The sequence below is a fragment of the Macadamia integrifolia genome, chromosome 7 (assembly GCF_013358625.1).
Source record: "Macadamia integrifolia cultivar HAES 741 chromosome 7, SCU_Mint_v3, whole genome shotgun sequence".
Lineage (NCBI taxonomy): Eukaryota > Viridiplantae > Streptophyta > Magnoliopsida > Proteales > Proteaceae > Macadamia > Macadamia integrifolia.
The window spans coordinates 26,775,550-26,798,484 of record NC_056563.1 but is presented as its reverse complement, the minus strand read 5'-3'; the positions used below and the strand labels follow the sequence as shown (position 1 = coordinate 26,798,484).

General features: G+C 38.8%; 1 protein-coding gene and 1 pseudogene across 2 annotated transcripts; one reads left to right on the top strand and one right to left on the bottom strand.

Moving 5' to 3' along the window:
• LOC122084398 (bifunctional nuclease 2) lies at nt 1–18,570 on the top strand. Of its 2 annotated transcripts, XM_042652618.1 has the most exons (10): nt 2–379; nt 2,293–2,505; nt 2,627–2,679; nt 2,764–2,820; nt 8,130–8,195; nt 8,361–8,432; nt 15,237–15,346; nt 17,754–17,845; nt 18,012–18,078; nt 18,352–18,570. In XM_042652618.1, the coding sequence occupies exons 1-9, from the start codon at nt 121–123 to the stop codon at nt 18,062–18,064; spliced, it is 975 nt and encodes a 324-aa protein (XP_042508552.1). In that variant the 5' UTR covers nt 2–120; the 3' UTR covers nt 18,065–18,078; nt 18,352–18,570. The 2 variants fall into 2 exon arrangements, with proteins under 2 accessions (XP_042508553.1, XP_042508552.1); XM_042652619.1 differs by lacking the exon at nt 2,293–2,505 and having other exon boundaries at nt 1–379.
• Nucleotides 18,350–20,101, bottom strand: LOC122084397 (annotated as a pseudogene).
• Between the last annotated feature and the right edge of the window lie 2,834 nt (nt 20,102–22,935).

Here is a 22,935-nt window from a genome sequence, read left to right as displayed (position 1 = left end):
AGTGGAGAGAGAGGGTTTTCAAAAAAGCAGCTCTTCATTCTAAATTCCAACATTAACAGAAGCTCTCATCTCAAGTGGTCGTTTCGATTTGTGATCCTCTTCTTCCACTCTCGTTTCAGAATGCTTGGAATTCAATTGTGTCTTCGAACATCCTCTGGTTTTGGGGCTTTAATTGATCAGGAAATTACCAATCGTTCATTCTCGAATTCGCTGTGTTGCTCTTCATTGCAATCCTCATTTAAATTAGGTTTCAGAACCAGAAGATCTCATGGAGCGAAGTCCTTCATCATTTGCTGTAAGGCTGGAAGGTTTAGCGGGAAATCTGATAGTAACGAAGAACGCAATGACGACTACCTTGAGGCGTTCATCATGGATTCAGGTTCGAGTTCACCTCCCCATAAATCCCGTCCCCTTGTAAACAGTACTGGTATATAGTTGTCTTTGATTTTGTAAAACTTCGAAGTTGAAGGTCTTAATTGACCCATGAGTTGGATTCTTCGTATGGTATGTGTTCCCTTTGTTCAATACTGTAGTTGCTCTAAGCGATTGTGAAATTACATTCTGAATATCGTGCTCCGGTCTGCAGGAATATAGTTGTTGTCCACGGGTGAGATATATGAGTTTTCTTTTGTTAGATTTGGAGGCAGCGTCCTGGATATGAAATTGTATCCGAGAGATCTTTTAGGTTGTAAATTGGAAGGAATTAGTGGGTTTGCTTACTTTGATTAGTTGCAATTGAGGTCTATCTTTACTGATTAAATAAAGATTGAAAATTTATGGGAAGTTTGAATCAGAATAATTTGCATCTTGTTTTTCTTTCCTTTTAAATCCGGAAAATTTATTTTAAAAACTGGACCAAGCAAGTAAAATGGGTTTCAGGAAGGGGAAAGGGCAGAGACAAGATGTCCTGTTGACCTGTTCTATTGGACTTCAGAGTGGTTGAATTCGCAGTGGCTTTGTGCAGTAATTAACTCTGTAAATCAGTGTAGACCCTGCAGATAGTTGATATATTAGGATAACTGTCCCCCTTCTCTGTCGTTTAAAAATTCCTGTCATATTATCCAAGCTTGTCTTTTTTTATTTAATTGTAATATCTGCAGGTTGTCCCTTATGTCTTTTGCAGAGCATGTGTTTTCCATATATTTATTTGCATTACAATTCATTGTTTGCAGTTCAACAAATACATGAATCTAGCGCTCAGAAGCAAGGTTTAGAAATATGGAATTGGGACTGGAATCAAGTCTTGTCGATTCAGATTCGAATCGGTTGATTCTGATTCTAATTGGTCGATTCTTCCAAGTTCCAACCAAGTGGATGGCCTTATAAATCAGTCCACATTAATAGTGAATTCAGAAATTCTATGCACTTTTCAAATTTTATCTGATAAAAGATGGGAAATTTTTGGATTTTTTCATGTTCTTGAAGATTCCTCACTGATTTGGCCAAAATAATTCATCAAACACATGGTATGATTAACTAAACATGTAAGTCTTGGATCTGTGCACCTCATACATCAAATTCATACCACAATCAACAAAAGGGAGAGGGGGGGGGGAATTGAGTTTTACCTAGTTGCGCGGATTGTCTCCCAAATCCAAAAATTTCTCCGTAGATTTCCCAAAACTGATGTTTTGGTTGATTTTGATCGCTTTAGTTGCATCTATCGGAAAAAAGATCCCTCTCCTAAAGTTTGAAGCTTTGAGATGGCCAGATGATTTAGAAATTGCAAGAAATGAGGTCTCGAGTTTGTTTTGCAGGTTTTTAAATCTGTATGGGTGAATTGGACCGATCAGGATTGGCCGATTCACTTCATGGGTTTAGAAATTTGTGGAATCGGAATCAGGACTGGTTGATTCCCATTCAAATCGTCCCATTCCACCACTATGCTTAGAAGTTTTCGTCTTTTTTTTGGGGTGAAAGAATTTTCAATCCTTTGTCCCTATATCTTTTGTATTGGGTGCAGTTAGAAAAAAATTAGAATAGTGGAACACATTGAGATTTCACATTCTTAATATAAAGTCTTCCCCAAACCCCTCTCCCCTAACAAAAAAAAAAAAAAAAAAAAATCCTTGGCCACTTCCTTGTTCACACTTTGTTAGGGTGCACCATTCGAAAAACACCTTGTGGAATCTTTTTCTGATTGTAATTTTGGTTGTTTCAATTTCTCAGTCTTGTCCGTTGATTAAATTTGAATCCATTGGAGCTAAGGTTTATTGTTTCACATGTTAAAGTGAAAGTAACTCTTTTTATTTTTTTATTTTTCCTTTTCTTTTTCCAATTTAACTGGTACAGAAATTTTTAAGCACCACCAGTTGCGTAAGCAAGGGTTTCTAGAAGAGACAGAATGGCAATCATATGGTCAAATACTTCCTTATCCTATTCATGAAAAGGGGTCCAAAGCTGATGTTAGTTCGATTAGGCATGGATTTCTTCATCGTTTTCAGAGTCCGACAATTTTTCTTAAGATTGCTTGCAATGGAGAGTGGTTTTTGCCGATTATTGTAGGTATGAGAATGGCATTGTGACATTATAGACACTCTATGTGCGTATTGTTTGTTCCTTTTATTCTATTGTCATCCTTTGAACAGTTCTGCGTATTGTTAACATTGGTTGTCTGCTAGTGCAGGGGAGTTTGCACTTGAAAAACTTATAGATGCTTTCAGGGGGAATGAAAATGGGGTAATACTTCAATTTTAAGCCCGTATTTTGTCGTTGTTTTACATTCAAGTTAGAATTGATACTTAAAATTTGAACTTGGTGCAGGATTCACTAAATCACTACCAGTTTGTGAAAAACCTCATAAGCAAACTTGGTTATGAAGTAAGGAGCTACTTTGATCACACTTCTTTCTTATGGCTATTTAGTTATTTGTTTTAGACATTTTCAGGAATTTCATGTTAGTCCTCCTAGATCGGTTTCCTTTCATCTTCCATTGATAAATTTCAGCGGAGAAATTCTGTTCAGAATTGGTATAAAATCAATTGAGGAGTATTTTAAATTGATTGAGAAATATTTACGGATCCAACCATTTGACATTTTAAATTATCTTAATTTTTTGAGGTCGTCTTCCTCTTTCCCACCCCCAACTGTTCAGATTATTCATCAGAAGGAAGATAGAGGGAAAGGCTCTGGTAATACGAAGGAGTAAGGATAATTGGAAAGGAAGAGAAATTATTATAATTATTGTTATTATTTGATAGACAACCAAAAATTAAATGAAAGGAAAAGGAACAAATAACATTCAATGGAACACCAAATTATTTTCAAACTACTGCCTGCAAACGCCTACCAAACCACCCCATTCCACTCAACTTTTCCAAACAGCACATAGTTGTCGTGGCTCTAGGCGCTTTGGTCACCTTGTGTCCAGGTCCCTCCAATGCCTTGGGTTGTCTAGACGCCATGACAACTATTAAACAATGAATTTCCTGCAACAGGGATAGTGGTCAGAGGAAAGAGAAACCAATACAGGTGATGCAGAATTGATGTTGTTGAGCCGGATTGACCCTTTGGGCAATCTCAACCGAGATGAACTGGGTCTGATTGGATTTTTTTGGATTCCTCAGGATCTTTAGGATTTTATTTTGTTTGGGAATTATTTACAATCTTTTAATTTGGTAATTGATAGTCAATTAGGGAATTACCACTTTAAGTTTTATTTTGTTTCTAATTTTATTAGTTAGAATTTAGGAAGTAATTAGTAGTTGCTATTTCAGTTTTGGATTTTGATAGGCAAGTTTTAATTTCGATTTATTATATAAAGGCATGTAACCCAATTTAGTAGATAGAATTGAATGAAACTGAAATTAGATTTTAAATGATGAATTGAGTATATGGGTGAAACCATCGGTGGTTTTGAATGGTCAGGTGACCATTCTTCCCCCCCCCCCTTTGTCCTTCTGTCTCTTTCTCTCTTTTCTGATTTTCTCTCTCTTCTCTTACTTCTCTTTTCAATCCCTTTAGCCTTCTTTCTTTCCCCTCTTGTTTACTCTTTCTTTTTCCCTCCTCCCCTGTTCTGGCGAAGGAATAGTCCCTCACAACTGAGGATTGCTCTCTTTCCTCTCCTCTTCTTTTCCCTCCAAATTCTGGGCGTTTGATCTTCACTCTGAGGTGGTTTAAACCTTAGAAATTCATACCTGAATGTGACCTCCGCTGTGAGTTACAAGACAGATTTCAGGTCTGATCTCTAATCTACCGCCAGGCTCTAATTCAGGTTCTTCCTGTGTCCTTCCAGCCTGCAGTTGCAAGCATCTATCTTATGGGTTTGATAGAGCCACTTCTTGAGAATATTCACCAGAAATTCCAGGCCAAACAAAGGCCGATTGAAGGAGTTCTCTCGATCCAAAGCCTCCCTTGTTTTCCACCTCTTACTTTGGCTGAAGGTAGAAGAAGAAAGACTCGTGAGTTGTGGTTTAAAACCCTTTAATTTGGTTTTTTCCATTATACCCCTCAAACCCCTTGATTTGTGTCTTTTAGTATTTGTTCTTTTGTGTAAAAGTTCCTCTTTTGTTTTACCTCCATATTAATACCCTTTCCATTCCACCTTTTATTTACTACTTACCCATGCCCAATAATTGCTACCAAGACTACCCCTGGTCTATAATTCTAATTCCCTTCATATCCCATCAGTTACTTTAACCTCCTTTCCTCCTTTTAAGATCCCTTTTATTTACAAGTCTGCCAATCCTTTCTAGGTTTCTTGTAATTACTAAAATGCATCCTCCCTTTAGTTTCAGTTAATTACAGAACTGCCATTAGTCCTTGTATTTTGAATTTACTACTTTATTGTGGGCTCTAAGTGATCCGATTCCTGTTCTTGGAACCCGGATCCGCATCAAGTGGTATCAGAGCAAGAATCTTGTCTGTAAAAACAGGGGGATTCAACCAATTTCAGAGTTCCATGTTGTTTTAAGGGTGCCCCAATGATACTTTCTGCCCAATCTTGTATTAGTGGCTTTGCCTTCTGCGAACATGCACCACATTGTGGGACATCCAAATTGATATTGGTGGGTGCCTTCAATGAGACTCATGGAATCAAGGCTAAAAAACTCATTGCATGTTGCTATTGCCTATTGGTTGTCATGCCAACCATGTGAAGCGTTAGCATTTCTGTTGCCGAGGGCAGATTTCTGATGGTAACCATGTTAACTAGTTCATGATCCTGCTAAAATTTTAATGTTCGATATAATAGTTGAGACGCTAAGGAACTTGTTGCAAATGCTACTGGTAGAGTATGGCCTACCTTCATCTTATTTGTAAGGGAAGCTGATGGGGCAGTTTTTTGGTTTTTTTTCTTTGGTTGGGTGGTGGGAAGAAATGGTGTAACGAGTGGCTTTTTGTAGGAGAGATCTAAACTTGAAGAATTACCAATTTATCTATAATTGGAAGTTTTCTTTCCCCCCCCCCCCCCCGACCCACCCAAAATATTCTAGGTCTTTATTTGATGCCACCTTTTTGACATCTGTTATAGCCAAACCAATTTTATACTTTTGTTGGTGATACAAGATCTTCCTAAGAACCTATCTTGTTTTTCCAAGAACTTTTACTGCTTTTCTCTTATAGTAACAATTTGTTAGTCAATACCAGATTCCTTATATAATCCCCTTGTGTTGACATATCCTCCTATTCAGAAAGTTTTCTTTTTTGATATCTTTGATATGTTTATTTCGTTGATCATATATCAATACAGTGTATCTGTGGCCTGTGGGTGAATAATCTTTGATGTATATGATTGATGCCAACATCAAAGTTGATCCCTTTGTAGTCTACTGATTAGTTAAAATATTTCATCCATAAAATAAGGGAGGGTAATAGGTATGCTAGTGTAGTACCTAGGAATTAGGAATGCTAGCGGGATTCTGACCATATGATTTGATCAATTTGAATTAAACCGTTGGATAGAGAGAAGCTATACAAATTTTCAGTCCACAGTTGCTACACCTTTCCTCTCTCTTTCTCTCTCTTCTTGTTGGAAAAGTGATTCCTTTTACCAGATCCAGCCGGAGAAAGCGAACTCCAGTAATGGATCCATTGCCGACGAGCTTTCCAATCCTCTCCTCTGCCATGTCCCGATCACCCATGGCTGCTCAGTTCCCTTATTAGGCATCGGCACCGGCACCGGCACCGGCACCGACACCAGTTCCGACTCCGTGCATGTGGATATCGAGCAACCACCGCCGCCGTTGATGGAACAGATGCCCCGTCTGAAAGACCCAGTGCTCCTGGCCGTCGACGTCGCCTAGACTCATTTGGTCCGAGGTCACCGAAACGATTCCAACACTGGAAATCGTTTCCAAAGACCCCTCTAATCTGACTTCATCGATCACTGGTCTATTCTCGTGCTCCTGTTTCCTCTTGCAAAACTGAGTTCCAGGGAAATCGAACATAAGCGTGATTCGTGAAGCAATCATGGCGATGAACCTAGAGAAGGGGAATTTTGACCATGGATTTTTAGGCAATCAAGGGTCGGATTTATCAGCTGTCTCTTTGTTCGGAGGGTTTACCAGGAGCAGCAGTTCCTCTCCTTCTCCCTCCTCCAACTCTGACTCTCACTCCAATTCCTCTTCTTCTCCCTGTCTCTCTCTCTTTCAATCTGGATGCTAAGTTCCTCCTTCGTTCCATGACATGCCACCACCACCAACTCCACCTCCAATTCCAGCTTCATCAAATCTGAACAAAAATATGAAATTTTTGGACGAAGAAAGACAACCGAGGTAGGCCACCACCACCACCTCCACCTCCACCTCCAATTCCAGCTTCATCAAATCTGAACAAAAATATGGAATTTTTGGATGAAGAAAGCCAACCGAGGTTCCTCTTCCAATCTCACGTTTCTTCTTCTCAAAACCCTGAATTTGAAACCCAGAAGACCAACAAACCCTTGGCCTTCATCTGCGTTTCTGTTTCCATTATCTTGTTCGTTCTCTCATTCTTTTTTCTTTAATCAGAAACCCTAAAAAATTCATCTTCTTTGTCCCTCCTTGTTGGCCCATTCGCTCCCCGGCGGTGACATTCGTGTCGGTAAGGGCGAGCCTCTGGAGCCATTGCCAGATCTCGATCCGGCCCTTGAACTTGTTGAATCGAAGAAAAGAGCTTCCAGTCGACGCCAGAAAGTTTAGAGAAATGAGGATTCCGTGGTGAGCTCATCGTCACCGATGGTTGCGATTGTTAACATGAACGCCGTCATGGCAGAGTTCCTATGAACAACGGCATAGTTGAAAACCTATGAACGCCGGTGTGGCAGAGTTCCGGCGTGGCTTAAGTGGAGATATCTGAAACCCTATGAATGCCGGCGTGGCAGAATTCCAGCATGAGATAGAATTAGGGGAGAGATAAGGTGTAGCAGCGGTGGATTAAAGCTTTGGACATTTTCTCTCCATCCAACGGTTACATTTAGGATGAACAAATCCTACGGCTAATATACTGCTAGCATTCCTAAATCCTAGGTAGTACACTAGCATACTTGTCCTTTTCCCATAAAATAAATATCTAAAACTCTCTTGCTGAGTTTTTCAAAATTCAATACTTCTGACTCTCTGTTATTGGAGGCATGATAGCATAATGGGGACGAAAGAAAATAGTTTATGACACATTACTCAACTCAACTCGATTTGGTTTATTTTGGGATCAGGTACAAAATACTGTTTGGCTATTCTACACTATCAAGTATCAAGAATATGCTTATGCTTATGCTAATAAGTAGTTTACATATAAATGGATAATCAAAGCATCTGCCTGATCTTCTGGAATATAGCGATTTTGTCTTTTTGCTGAATTTGGAACCTCATTTTGTGGCTGTGTAATGTGGGAGGACTAATAATATGATTGACGAGGCATATAAGTTTGATATATTGCTCTTCATTATTCATGCAACCAGTAACCACAATTCCTTTAACCTCCATAGCAGTGAAACCCTTTTGTTTTTCTTGAACTATTGCCAAAAAGGATTAAAAAAAAAAATGATATATGAATGCTGTTATCATCTGGGTTGATCTTTCTGAAGTTTAGTAGTCAATTGTAGTCTTTTTTTTGGTTAAAATCAATTGGAGTCTTTCTGCTTAGTGTTGGAACATCAATTCTTCTATTTTGAGTATAGGAAGTGTGACATGGTTCTCGCTATCTGTTTCCAGGTAAAGATGGTGCGGATTACTGAAAGAGTTGTTAACACTTACTATGCAAGGATATTTTTTGGCAAGGTTATACTGGAACTTTGCACATTTTAGTTTTTAGAACTCGTCATAGCTGAGTATGATGTATGACAGTCTGAGATTGTCTTTCCACTACATGTCAGTTTCATATGAAAAGCATATCAGATTTATTAAGCCTCTCTTTGTCTTCATATAATGACTTCTAATCTGCAGCCAGGGGAAAAAGCTATTCTTAGTGTGGATGCGCGCCCATCAGATGCCATTAATGTGGCAATGAGATGCAAGGTAACACCCATTTTCTTGAAAACTATTGATGCTGTAATTGTTGGCAGAAGTAAATATATCTTTGTTATACTTCGTCTTTTGGTTCTTGTAGCGTTTGACTGATGCTTCAGAAACATTACCCTACTTGGTGGAAAAATTTTTAGTAAAACTAATCCTCCTGATTGCTTGAATTGCAATGATGGGGAATGATGAAAATAATACATGTAGGGGAAGGATGAAATCAAGTTATCCCGAAGATTTGATGTAGAGTTCAAGGTCTACACAAGGAAGAATGAGGCCATCAGGCATCCCACAATTAGTTATTTTATGTGCTCCACTATAGGCTCTCTTAAGTTCTTTAAGTCAACCTGTTTAGGCCCATATGTGCTACATCACTTAAGCCCACCCATATCAGGCCCATCTGTTTAAGTCACAACTTAAGCCCATGAAGAAGCCAGCGGGCCGGCATTGTGTGGTATATTTTGTTCGAAGATTCTGTGAGCCTAGGTTGTGTGGTATATTTTGTTTGAAGTTGCTTGGAGGACAGTAGTTAGTTTCTAATTATGTAACCAAGCTTCTTAGGCCATTAAGACTTATGCTAAATAGAAAAGGGCTCACCCAGTGCACGAGGCTTCCGCCACTGCAGGGTCTGGGGAAGGTCATAATGTATGCAGCCCCTACCCCCGCTTCACGAATAGGCTGTCTCCCAACTTGAACCTGCGACCACTTGGTCACAATGGAGCAATCTTGCCCTTGTGCCAAGGTTTGCCCTCTTATGCTAAGTATCTCTTTTATTTCTTTCTATGTTTAAGAGTTACTATTTCTTGTAATGACTTGTTGCCATTAGAAATAAAAGAGAAGGGGAGAAGCCTCCCACGATTTTGGCTTAAGAAATATGTCTTCTACTCTGAAGAAACAGCTCATATGGTGAAGTAGCAGTGATCAAGGTGGTGAAGCCAGATCATATCTCTTTACTCCCTACCTTCTCTCTCTTTCTCTTTATTCTTACTCTCTTCCATTCTGTCATATTTTCCTGCAAGGTATACTCTTGTCTCGTCTACGGTTTCATTATTCTAAGAGTTGTCCTCTCTTATTTTGTATCTGTTTTATTACTCATCAAACCAATTTTGCCATCAAAATTTCTGCAGGTTTCAAGCACAGAAAATCACCCACAGTTTCAGTCTTCCTGTTTCTTTTTTTATTTTGGTTGTCCTCTTGACAGGCCATGGTTCCTAGGGTTGTGTTAGATATATTCTTCTTCTTTTCAATCTACTCCTTATTGTTCTAACAATCTACTGTCACTGTTACATACTGTTTTGCAGTTTGACTTCACTATTTTGTTATATTGCTATTCCTGGCTGCAAGGAATTAAATTTATATTCTATCCAGTCCAGCCATTGGATTGTTCTCTTCCTTTTTTTTTTTTTTAGGATGAATAAATAAATTTATACCCAAAGAGAATAGAAAATACAAGAGAATAGGGGGAGAGGGGAGGCTTAAGCCAACAAGGAGAAGCCAACCTCGGGGGGAACAAAGCAAAAAAGCAACAAAAAAGGCAACCAGCAGCAACCAACAAGAACCAAGAGAAGGCAACCAACAGTCAAAGCCTAAACAGGGGGGGGGTGGGGCAAGAGGAGGGGGGAGGGGCAGGCAGAAGGCTCCAGGAAGAGATTATGTTCTCTTCCTTTAATATTACCTTCTTCCTTAATTTCAGGATCATCAAACCTACAGATTTGGAGTTTTGTCGGTTTTCTTTGGTTACTAAGGGCCCGTTTGATTTTGTTTTCCGAAACGTGTTTTTCTGTGCTCAGAAACGGAAAAAAAACCCCAAAAACCATTTATACTGTTATCCCTAAGTTTCTATTTTCTGCTATACTTCGTTATAGAAGATACAACCATTGGATCCACTTGTTCTTTGGAGGGGGATTAACTATCCTAGTAAGGGGGTTAATCTATCCAAATCTCTAACCCATCTGGCCATTGGATATTGATTTATTTGACTTTATCTGTTCTGCCATATTGTGTATTTAACTATTTACTTGGATTGCTGTGTCTCCGTCCCCTGGGTATTGTGTTCTTTTAATCTTATCTTATCTACCCTAGTACACATCAATATTTCTCTTTGTACAGACAGTAAATTTGTGGAGGACATAATCCATAGACAAGGTCTGCTAGTCAGATAGTCTTGATTATCCAACTTGTTATGCTTTTCAAAGTGGCATGTCCAAAGCATAGCATAACAGCTGAATGTTTTGCTTATGACCTCTGATGTAGACTTTGAAGTATTTATCCTAAGTACTTTGGAAAGTAAACCTATCGATCTTGTGTAGAGGACACGGGAAGTTGGGAGGAAGATGTGAATGGCAGATTTTCAGTCCTGTCCTATCACAAAGCTCTGGCATGTGAGAAGTGCGACCTATGAAGACAGCCCTCTAAGTAAAATTTGTTGGAACCTAGACCTCCTGGAGTCTCTCCCTTTTTATTTCTGTTGCTCTAGAAAAGATTGTTAATTGGCTAACTTGAACAGAAGAAGTCATAGTTTTTCTAATGTCTATGTGATATGTAAAAAAGAGGAGAATGTGGGATGCTTGTTTGTTCATCGTGACATGCTATTCGATGTATCAGAATTTGTTTTAGCCTTATTTGAAATTTGATGGGTTTGTATTTTGGTACTTGGAGGCATGGTTTTAGTAATTGGTGTCGGGATCGGTCGATACCGATCCGGATTGGCCCTTATCGCTCCGGATCGGATGGATTTCTTAAAAAAATTGAAAATTTTACCTTTTTACCCTTTAATGCAGGAGTAGATTACAAGTAACTAACTCCGTAGTTTATAACCCCAAACAATACAAATAGGAGCAAGAAACAAAGAAATAATACCATCAAATAAACTCCCAAGGATACAATACCCATATAGGAGCAAAACCAGCCCAAAACCCAACTCGATAGGAGAGAGAAAGACCTTCTATAGAGCTGGAGAGAGAAAGGTGCGGCCAGGTCTGTGGGAGTCCGATTGAGCTACTTTTGGGTGTAGATAGTCCCTAGGGAGGGCACAAAAACCCCCAAATATGAAGGGCCTCTAATGGCTGGTTATGGAGTTACGCACTTTCTTGATTTTCAGACCTAAGAGAGAGAATGTGAAGAATTCTGCAGGAACATCAACTTGTCTTCTTCAGATAACCTTCAAGAGAGGATCAATTGATCTTCTTAGAGTATAGAACCAGTCCTCCAAAGGATCTGTAGATCAGATCTCAAACTTGGGTAGCAATGAGGGTCGATTGGCTTCAAGAACAAGAACTTTTTGGCTGGCTGATTCTGATTTTGTATGCTTTAACAGGTCTGAACTTCTAATAACAATAAACAGTTTTTGGGTATCTCACCCCTCAGGTTTTGGGTATCACACCCCTCAAAGGTTTAGGCATCTCACCTCTCAATAACAGTTTTTTTTAGCTAAAGAGTAATCACTCAATAATTCATTCATTCAAATCTCTAATTATGAGTACATAGGCTCCTCTATTTATAGAGGGCAGAATAGCAATCAAACTACTTAGGAGCTAATTTCCCAATAAGACTAGACACTCCTACTACAACTAGGAATTCAAAATAGGACTAGGACTTGACTTTATGACTCCAACATGGAGTAGAACTAACTAACTAATAATTCATATAGGACTTTACAACCGACCAATGGCCTAATGGGTCTTTATTGAATTAAATAGCAACTAACTAAACTAATGAATTAAATCCCGTTTTTCTACCTTTTACCCATATTTTAGGCCCATTAAAGTTGTCCATTTCAAAGAAAACCCATGGAATCAAAGGCCCAACACATATATAACACAACCCAATGCTTATTTGCAATAAAATAAGCCCAAGTGACTTATCTATATCACCCTTAGTCTGTACCGATACGCTGATACAGGATCAGCCCAGAATTGAAATTGTCGCTTGCCAGTTTGAGTAATCCGATACCGATTCCTTGAACCATGCTTGGATGAAAATTTTCCTCCTGTATCTTTTGCATTTCGAAAAATAATAATGATAAATGTAGAATATGGTGCCTTTTGCTATTAAATGGAGAATTTAAAAGGGCAATAGAAAATTATCTAATGGGCTGAATTTGTCAAGTGAGCTATTGTGTTTTATACCAGACAGTGTGATGTAGATCCCCACTTTGGATTGAACTATCGCAGGAGGAAAGCCCAGACCAAGTAGGGTCAGTCGATCACCACTTAGGTCCACTTAAGTGGTTATTTATGGGTTAGTTTATTTGTTATTAATAAAGGCTCATTGGGCCCATCGATTTACTCACTTAAGGGTTAAGTTATTAGTCAGTAATAAAGGCCCATGGGGCCCATCGGCTTACTTGCAATCAAGCCCATTAGTGGCTATTAGTTAATACATAGTTAGTTACCTTATCTATCTAGGTTTCTAATGTTAGTCCTAGTAGGAGTCATAGTTGTCACGACGTCAAATCGATCCAAGGCGGTGGAGGGGTGGCTAATCGATTTGGCGATGAATCGCCCGTTATGGCGTTGCCATGGCGGTCAAATCGCCCATGTGTCATTTTTTATTTTTCCTATTTTCTAAAGTTATTTGATATGCTATTTTTTTATTTCCCCTATTTTCTAAAGTTATTTAGCATGTTACAAGCCTTTAATATATACCCTATAGCATATAAAACCAACATTAAGCAACATCAAATCATCAAAAATCAACATAGCTCTATCAAAATCACCCTGCATTTTACAAAAAATAAACCGCCTAGTGAATCAGGCGTGACTTGGCGTCCATGGCGGTGCCATAGCAACGCCTATCAGCCAATGGCGACCGTCATTTGTGTGTCACGTATAGCACTGCTATGAACTTCTTTTTCTGCCAGGACGCCAAATCGCCTAGGCGACGTCATGACAACTATGGTAGGAGTACAACTCTTAGTTCTAATGTGGCTGCTATTAGCATAGTTTCTGCCCTCTATATATAGAGGTGCTCTTGTACTCAGATTTGAATAAACAAAAGATTGCAGTCAATTGTTTCTAACAGCCGAGATAGCTGTGGGTGAGATTCCCGAGCCGAGATAGCCACCTCACCCACAATTCTATTGGTTCTTTGCTTCTTTCTCCTGTCTTAATTTTCTTGTCATTAGTTCTTATTTGCTGTAACATTCAAGAGGTACAATTCAGATTCTGTTAGAACCCATTACAGTCCACAACCAACCAGCATCAGTGAAGGTTTTGGGAGAGAGATCGATCTCCATATCTCCCTCCTCTGACCTCTGATCTACAAACCCTTTTCAGAGGGTGTTCTCAGCAGTTCAAGGATCACTCGATCCTCATCTCAGCACTGCCCAAGCAGTCCAGCCTCAGTTCTTGAAGAATCTCTTCTGTCCTCTCTCTCTCTCTCCAAGGGTTGAAATCAAGAAACTTCATAACTCCATTACCATCCTTCAGAACCTGTTCATTTTTGGAGGTTTTGTTCTCCCCATCAAGGCCAGAATTGGAGCTCTATCTGAGCTCTGTAGAGCCAGCCGCAGGTACTTCTCTCTCTCTCTCTCCTAATCGCAGGGATCTCTCTCTCCTATCGGTTTGGGTTTTGGGGTTGGGTTTTTTTGCTGCATTGTTCTTGTAACTTTGGGGTTATTTGTTGGTTATTATCCTCTTGTTCTCCTAGGTTTACTTCTGATTATTGTCAAGCTAGTTAGTGAGTTTTATTTGTTTTGTTTGGGGTGTAATACATTGGGGGTAGTTACTTTGTAACCTACTTCTACACTACAGTGCATTTGTCCCGATGAGTTTAAGGAGGCAGGTCAATGGGGTCCAGTTTTAATTGTTCCTGTTTATTTCATGATTCTTGATGTCTCCTGTGAAGATATCCTTTAATTGTTGGGAATAATATCCTTTCCTTGCTCTTGGGATGTGGCTTGATTATATCATATTGTAACCAATCATAACAAAAAAGAAAAAAAATAAATAAATAAAAATAAAAATTTAAATTTAAATACAGGTCTTCTCTGTTTGCTGTTCATTGCACAAATTTTTTTGTCAAACTGACCACTTCATTCCTCTTGCTCTTCATTTTCCAGTTGCATTTTTGTGGCATGAAAGCTGGATCTCTTCTGTGAATCCTCTACATCTGCCGCCAGGAATGATTTAAAACTTAAAAGATGAAGAGAAAAAGAGGGAACCAAAGAGATATTTATAATTTTATGTAGTAAAAATAATTTATACTGAGTGAATACTTGATTTCCTCAAGTTCATGTAGCTTTCTTTTCTTTAGGGGGGAAAAAAAAGGGAAATTTTTTTTTTTATGTACATAGTACAAAAAAGGAGGTACCTAATTCCTCACCTTCATCTCATATCTCAAAACAGAAGAGACCTGAAACTTTATACAACAGTATAAACTTAACTTCATTTTACTGGTAAAGAAGTGAAGAAGTTGTCAGTGAAGGGAAGAATAGGATGAAGCAGGGTTGTATCTGGTTGCTCCTCAACTATTTGTATTTTTGCCACTGTTTCCCTCCTGCTATTTTGACAACTTTCCAGAAAGTCTGGGAATTGATCTGTGTTTGATTTCTTAGTATGTATTTTGAAAACATGGCAATTACCTCAGACACCATTCTTGATATTCAAGTGTCAAACTTGTAGGCTATAACAGTTATGAAATTCTAGCCTGTCTCGATTAAAATATATTCATGGATATTATGGTATATCAAGCACCTTATTTTTTTATTTTTTTATCCCAAGTATTCGAAGGCATAAATTTGTTTATGTCAGATCAGCTTTACTTGATTTAGTTTCATCATTTATCACAATTGAATGGAAACAGGTCCCGATTTATGTTAGGAAGCAAATTGTCTTGACTGACGCCATTCGAGTTGTTTATGGGATGCAAAGAGGAAATGGTGCGAAGGTAGTATATGATGTATCCCTCGACAGGTGCTTACCATCCTTGAGTGTCACTTTTATTCTTGTTCTTGTTTGTCATTCTTATCATAAACTCCCGTCCACATTCTTCTTTAAGTTAAATTGCCGTTTTTTATAGTTCTTTTTCCTCTATTGCTTTTATTCTTGCCCAAAATTTTCCTCTACGTGCAATCAATGCATGAATACTGAATTGCATAAATGCCGACAGCCAGGGGGGGGGGATTGATTATTTAGTAATAATTTCTTTCAGATTATGGACATAATATTCAGTAGTAGTATTAGTACTAAATAATAATTTAATATGGAATTCCCATAAAAATAATACTAATTTAGTTTATTCAGAACTAGTTTAATCAATCAGTAATGCTTGATGACAAGCTTGTTTTATCATATCCAGGAAACAGTCTTAAGGTTTTTCCGGAAACAAGAACCACAAGATGGTCCTAATTAAATCAACTCCAGAAACAAAGGGTCCATTTTAGTTAGAAGTGAAGTAATGAATTTTTTTTTGCTAGTTTGGAACCAAATTCCACATTGAAGAGTACCCTCTCCCCCCACCCAATCCTCCAAAGAATAAAAATAAAAAAACTGCAAATTTTTCATTGTTATTATTATTAATTTTTTTTTCCCCTTCCTGCATTACCTTATGAATATTTCACTGTATCACACTTCATTTACTTCTTAAAAAGCAGCTCTTAAGATATGTAACGAAACATCCTATTCTCACATCTTATCACAGGATGACTGACTTTAACTTAATTCAAGCAATTAAATTTTATTAGGCAGAACCAAAATGGTTCTATTGAAACAATTTCAGTAGTTGAGTTCTGTCATCGGTGTCAATGCACTTATGCATCAAGGAATATGGCTGATATGAGTCATATGACCCCCCAAAATCTTAGGCTTGGCTACATAGGCAACTACTCTAGTGCAAACATAGTAAATACGGGTACAGAAAAAAAAAAAGGGTTTGGAATTTACAAATTCCCATCAGTTTTAACCCAAAAAGTGCATAGGAAATAATACAGCACGCTTTGAATGATTGCTCATAGATAAATCAGGAGCAAAAATACATATTAATACGAGTCGGTGATTCTTTTTAGTTTTCATATGATCTACAATCTATGACTCCATAAGACTGTTAGGGACAAAAATATCCTTTAATAACTAATTCCCACCTGTATATCAAACAAAAAGACCTCACCTTAGCGTTTCATCAAACTCAAAAACAGAAAAACGGAAGCAGGAAAGAGGATATTGGAGAACGGACTAATGGGAGTAGGAGCTCTTGACAACCACCACATCTATGTTTCTCTCCATGCCATCTAGTGTAGTGGAGGCTTTATATCAATGCCAGAGGAAAGAAGAAAAACAGTGAGTGATAGAGAGGTGGAACTTAGAAGGTTTCCCTTCATTCAAACGACCGTGCTTCCATATGGGTTTTGGGCTTTTGGGCAAACCCCTTTCATTCCATGGGAGGTAGAGAACTGGGGTGGGCGATGCAAAATAGTAATTTAAAAAGAATTGCCTAGTAGCAATGAAACAAGCAATGGCGTATGAGAATCTCAAAGATAGGAAGTGCAAATGGCTTGAGATGTCTTAGAACAACCTCTCCAATGAGATTCCGGTTACTTTCAATCATTTCACTCACCTCCTTACGTTACAGCTTGAAGAAACCAGTTTCTGGCCAGATTACAGCTTTGAATCTCCCTAATCTGCAAGACTTCAACGTGTTTATAAACCGCCTTGTGGGACCATACCAATGTTCCTCTCCAGTTTCCTGAAAAACTGCCTTTGATTGCAACCTGGTTTTCTATGGTTCACCATTGCCAAGCTGTAAGAGCACAATAACTGACCTGAGGAATCCGGAATTTTGGGGGGGGGGGGCCAGCTGGTCGAATAGTGGTTTCTTGCTGCCAAGCCAGTGCCAACGTATAGACGGAGAGCATTTTTAACCATATTATATATAAGGCATACATATATTATACGTGTTTAATAAAGAGTTGTATGAAATACACATTTTCACCAACTTTGGTTGCAACAATTTTCCTCATATAAATCCATTGGATGGACAACAAACAGACAAAGCTATGGTTTGGTGCTATTGCTTTTAAATCGTGAACGCTAATTAGTTCATCGCGAATCAGGAATAAATTACATTCAGACTCTGTTGAGTTCAGTTTATCATAAACCTTGATTGGGATTGGTTAAATGTTTCTCTCTCTTGGCTATTTAGCTTAAATGGATAAGAAAACCCCTGGCTGTTATTACAAAGAGCATATTGACAACTATAGATTTTGCATTCAGTAACACATTTTCATAGGGTTAGGACTTGAGGAGCGCCATTCTCCTTTAGTTGCTTCCTGCATTTGCTTGTATGTTTTATTTCATTTCTAAGCCAGAGTTATATCTTGTACAGTGCTGTGGAGGGTCCTGATACACTAACTGAAGAACTTGACCTGGTGAGGAATATGAATATAGCCGTGGCGGAGGAAAGATACAACGATGCAGGTATTTCAAACAATACTGCATTATCATAAACTCAAACGCAAATGCTTCTTACATTCTCATATTCCTTGTGATCTAAAAATAGGGAGTACTGATATCATACAAAATTGTAATTGATTACATTCTCCCTTTGAGGGTGAGTGACGTACATAATTACTGTTTCCTGCAGCATTGTTGAGAGACAAACTCACGAAGCTCCGTACAATCACACATGATCTTTAACTTTTTTTTATTAGGTATGATGCTCTTACATTCTTTTTTCATTAAAATCTGCCTAAAATTTATGGTTATGAATCTTATCATTGGGAAAAAGGTCAAGAAAGATCTTTTGTGCTTACTTTATAATTTTTAAACTTGATTTTCTGATTGATGGAAAATAAGATAATTCGACTATCTTTTACTTATCTTCGATTTAAATATGTTCCATGCCTTTGTTTTTCATCTGGAACTTGAACAGAGATCTAAACATGTTGTTTTTATCTTTGACATGGGTTTTTCCTTTTGAACAGGAATTTTCTAGCAGAAGGGACATCCCTGCTGAACTGATGCATCACTCAAAATGATGTTTTGTACAGGTTTTATTTTTAGATAAGAATATTGCTGCTAATGTAAATATGAAGTTACATAATTGATTTGTACTAAATGTTGGACAATTAATCTTCTCTGATACACAGATTCATACACACATAAAAAGAACAGTAATGGCATTATTGTACCTCCTTTCCTTAGTGACCATCTTTTGTAATCTTGTTCAATAATCAACAAGGATGTGCAGTGAAGGAAGAGAGAGAGAGAGAGAGAGAGAGAGAGAGAGCCCAGTGTTAAGTGAGAGCAGATCAGGTTCTCGTACAAAGATGAACTCTGAGGTGGATTCTATCTGTGTGGATCAGACCATACGAGAACCTGATCCACAGTCGTGTTAACTTAGATTTGAACAGACGAGGTTGGTGGGGATGGCTGAGGTGTTAAAGCCATTGAAGTTGGATACATAAGCTGCGCTGTAAGCACCCATGTTGTGGAACACAAGCCAGTCGTTCAACTGGAGCTCCGGTAGCTGGTGGTTCGTGAGGACTCTATCTAGGGCATCGCATGTGGGCCCAAACACTGTCGACGTGTAGGTCTTCTCCCCTTCGCATGTTGGGTTGGTCCGGTTCGATGACCAAGCCAACGGCGTTAATCTTACAGCCGCCGTCTTGTCGAAAAGTACATCAAGAAAGGATCCAAAGATCCTATCGTTGATCCAGTACTCCCTCAATTTACCACGTACACGCGTCCCGATGATTTGGACTGCAAGGGTGATTACGCTCTCAGCGAAGAACCGACCTGGTTCGGATATTATGGTCAGACCCGGTTCAGTAGAGAAGTACCCCTGCAAGGCTCCCTTGATGGTAACAGTAACATCGTTGAAGAGGGAGCCCACCGTGAAGCCTCCGCCAACGTCGATGATGCGCATGCGGGGCATTCCCAACTTTGTGGCCGTCTCGAAGGCTGCCTTAGCGGAAGCTATGGCGCCATGGTAGGGGGGGGGGGGAGTGTAAAGCGCCACTGCCCACGTGGAATGAGACACCGGCCACGACCAGCCGGGCAGCATGGCAAGCTTGTAGGAGGGGGGTTTCCTCTTCTAGCAATGCCCCAAACTTGGACCCCAATGGGAAACGCGCACTGCTATCGTCGGGGACCTGAAGCCTTAGCAACAGCTCGCAGTTTGGGTGCAACCTTTGTATCTTGTCGATTTCGTCTAGAGAGTCGAAGGTGGTGAGGTTAACGCCAACACTGGCTGCGTACCTGATGTGGGACTCGGCCTTGCTTGGGTTGGCATAGATAATGCGATCTGGGGAGATGCCCAGTTCTAGAACCGTCTCGATCTCGGCCCGGCTCCCACAGTCGAAGCCCGCCTCGAGTGCTGCGAGTGCTCCAAGCAGGGCCGGGTGCGGATTACACTTGACGGCGTAGAAAGGGCGAACAGTGGGGAGGGAACGGTTCCATTTGTCCATGACACTCACCAACACGCCCAGGTCCAGCACATAGAAAGGTCTTGTTGCTCTTCTTTCTTGGAAACAATGGAGAGTATGAAATCTTTTAGATCATTCCCAGCTGATAGGCTGGTCACCCTCTTCCCTTTCACATCAGGAGCTGCGAGGACTGACAGGAGGGCCTTGTTGTTCAACTCCATGGGTCGGATTTGTTCACATGCTAGGGAGAAAGGGATGAGGATGGAGAAGCAGTAAACATTAATAAAATAGAGAGGGGACTTTTTCGGACAAGCTTGAAGACTATCTATATTTACTTTTCACAGTGGTAAGTTAATTTAGAGAGTATTTTCTTCCAAACCGTTTTTTTTTTGTTTTTTCACCAGATAATTCGTTGTAAGATGTCTCGAACACGCCTCCAAGATATCTTGAACATATCTCATGATTCTTAAAAATCTTGGGGTTATTGTCCCGGATTCAGATCCGGATCCTGATCCTCTGTAGCGCGGGGTGCACCACACATCGTATAGTGCAACATAAGATAATGACACGTAGAAAGACATATATGGCTCCCGTGGCTGAGTGAGGATGAATACATAGACAACAAGATACAACGCCAAACACCTTGTCTTGTAAGATTTGGATGCCTAAAATGTCAATGTCATTAACTTATTTTGTTTTGGATGGAATCTAAAAGATAACTAAGGGATCCAATCTATCAACAATCTAAAAGATAAGAAAGGTATCCAATGTTTGGAATTTGGTCTTTTGTGGTATCTCACATTTCATAATATGATGTTTGAGATACACCACATTTCACCTATATTACATTTGTGTTAGGACTTTTATATAGGCTTAACTGATACTGATTGATCCATTAAACCTAAGCAGTTATATATCTACTCTAATTAGGGAACTTCTAATCCAATCCATTATGAAAGTAGAATAAGGTTTTATGGATTTTATTATAAATAGAAACTAATAGTTGTAGTTCCCTCATAGGAGTAGTGATCTGTTTTTATGATTCATACTTGTACTATAAACATTATGAGATTGTCCATATGAATATCTGACAATTTGAGGTTCTTTATTCATTTACAATCACTTTTTTTATGTAATTATTCATTTATAATCACAATTTTACCCTCTGATGTCTTCTGTGGTCACTTCTGCAACGTAACCCACCCCTATGGCCCTATCTTTGCCCTCGCTTTCCACTCCCATCACCCATCCCCATCACTCTATGCTCACAACACTTCAATTGTGAAGGCAAGATAGAGAAACGAAAACAGAAACAAAAGGTCGGCAAGGAGATTGCCTGGGGATACGCCATGGACAAAGCAGGTGGAGTTGGTAAGGAATCAAGCCCCCCCCCCCCCCCCTGCAATCAAATACAATTTTTTTTTTTTAATTTGAAAATTTTTATATTAAATTAAAGAACAAGAAGTGAATATAAAAGTTAAAAAAGAAGCCTCAGCCTCAAGAAACACACATTCACAAACTCCAAACAATTTACAATTGAGACGAGCGTATCTACATCCTTTGAGATCCCTAACTATACATATGCCCTCCTTTGCAGAAGGCAACTTGGACTCACAAGCTCATCATCCTCATCTCTTACTTCCACCTCTAGCTTGATGGCTTCAATGTCATCTATGGGTGTCAAATTCAAATCAAAATTGGAACCGAATCAAAGAATCCAAACTGAACCGAATAAAATTTGGTTCTATTTGAATATCCAATTTGAAAATCGATTTGGTTCTAAATGTAGCATAGGAACCGCATTCCATAATCAAAACATAATCAAATTTGATTGTATATTAGTATATTATATATATATTAAGAAGAAAGAATTCTATCAGGCTAGCTACCAGCAAGTGTGTGTCTATGCCTAGACACAACAAGTATGAAAAGACTATACCTTGTGCTGAAGATGCTCACCCGTATCCTCTCATTGGCCTCGCCCAATGGTATACTTGTGCCTACGGGCAGCATTCTCTTGCCCAATATATTAATACATTATAATACTAATATTAATATTATATTTCATAATACTACTATACTCTACTATGATATATTATCTTATATATTATATTATAGTATATGAAAAGGGTATGTGAATCAGAACTAAACCATGTAAGAACCGAATTTCAGAACTGAATAGGAATCAAAACTGAACTAACTAGGTTTGATTTGAGTATGGAAATTCACCTGCCTCTAGCATGTCTCGTGGAAAAATATATGGTTTTGGGGCATGTCTTTTGGATACACCTTTTGATAGTGTCTCTTCTTCTCCAATATATAAAGAAGATGTCTTGTCCATTTTTAATAAATTAAGATGCAATCCGAACTCTAGTTTTCTCTTGGATTTCTCCATCGATATTTTGTATTCAATTGAACACAAGTCTAAAGTGTCCCGATGTGGCTTAATAAACGAGTGCAACAACTACAAGAGAGGCAAATGGAGTGGTTTTATCTTAGAATTTGATGTGTAAGAATCCTATTTGTACCATACAGGACTTCTATAATTTTAAGAAGAGTGACCGATGACATGGCTCAGTCCCACTGTTTTGAGTTTGTCATTTCAAACTTCAGTCCATCTACAGTTCATGTATGCAAAATCTATTCCCCTTGTTACATGTGTCATCGTGTATGATCTGAAAGATTATTTTCCAATAGATTTATAAACATGGAATAACATACTCCTCTAAATTAAGAGTATTGGTCAGGTCATCTGCGAAGGTCATTACTCGAACTCAGGAGCTTGGATTAGGCATGTGTGTTTTACGATTTTGTATACATCCCTCAAGTAATAGTTTGAAAAATACCTTATCAGAATTTTGAACATATCATAGGGGACATTTTCAAATTTTCTTTGGAAGAGGAAATAAAAGCATGTTACAACACATGAGCGAGAGAGGAAGAGAGTTTCTCTAAATTTATTCGATCAAGAGATCATAGAAAAATTGGGGAGGACTATTGGTTCTTGACTTCTCGCTACCGATGGACGCCCAATATTTAACTTAGATTCGAACAAGTAAAGTGGGTGACGATGGCTGATGTTACTGTAGATTTCCGCTCAAAGAATGATCCTCCGATGCTTAAGTCAGTATACATGTAGAG

Bases quoted from the DNA above. Each gene is read 5' to 3' on its own strand.
- LOC122084398 (XM_042652618.1), top strand. From the start codon at position 121: ATGCTTGGAATTCAATTGTGTCTTCGAACATCCTCTGGTTTTGGGGCT. The intron at 2,821-8,129 runs GTAAGGAGCTAC...ATCTGTTTCCAG, and splicing joins TAAGCAAACTTGGTTATGAA to GTAAAGATGGTGCGGATTAC. The intron at 15,347-17,753 runs GTGCTTACCATC...TATCTTGTACAG, and splicing joins TATGATGTATCCCTCGACAG to TGCTGTGGAGGGTCCTGATA.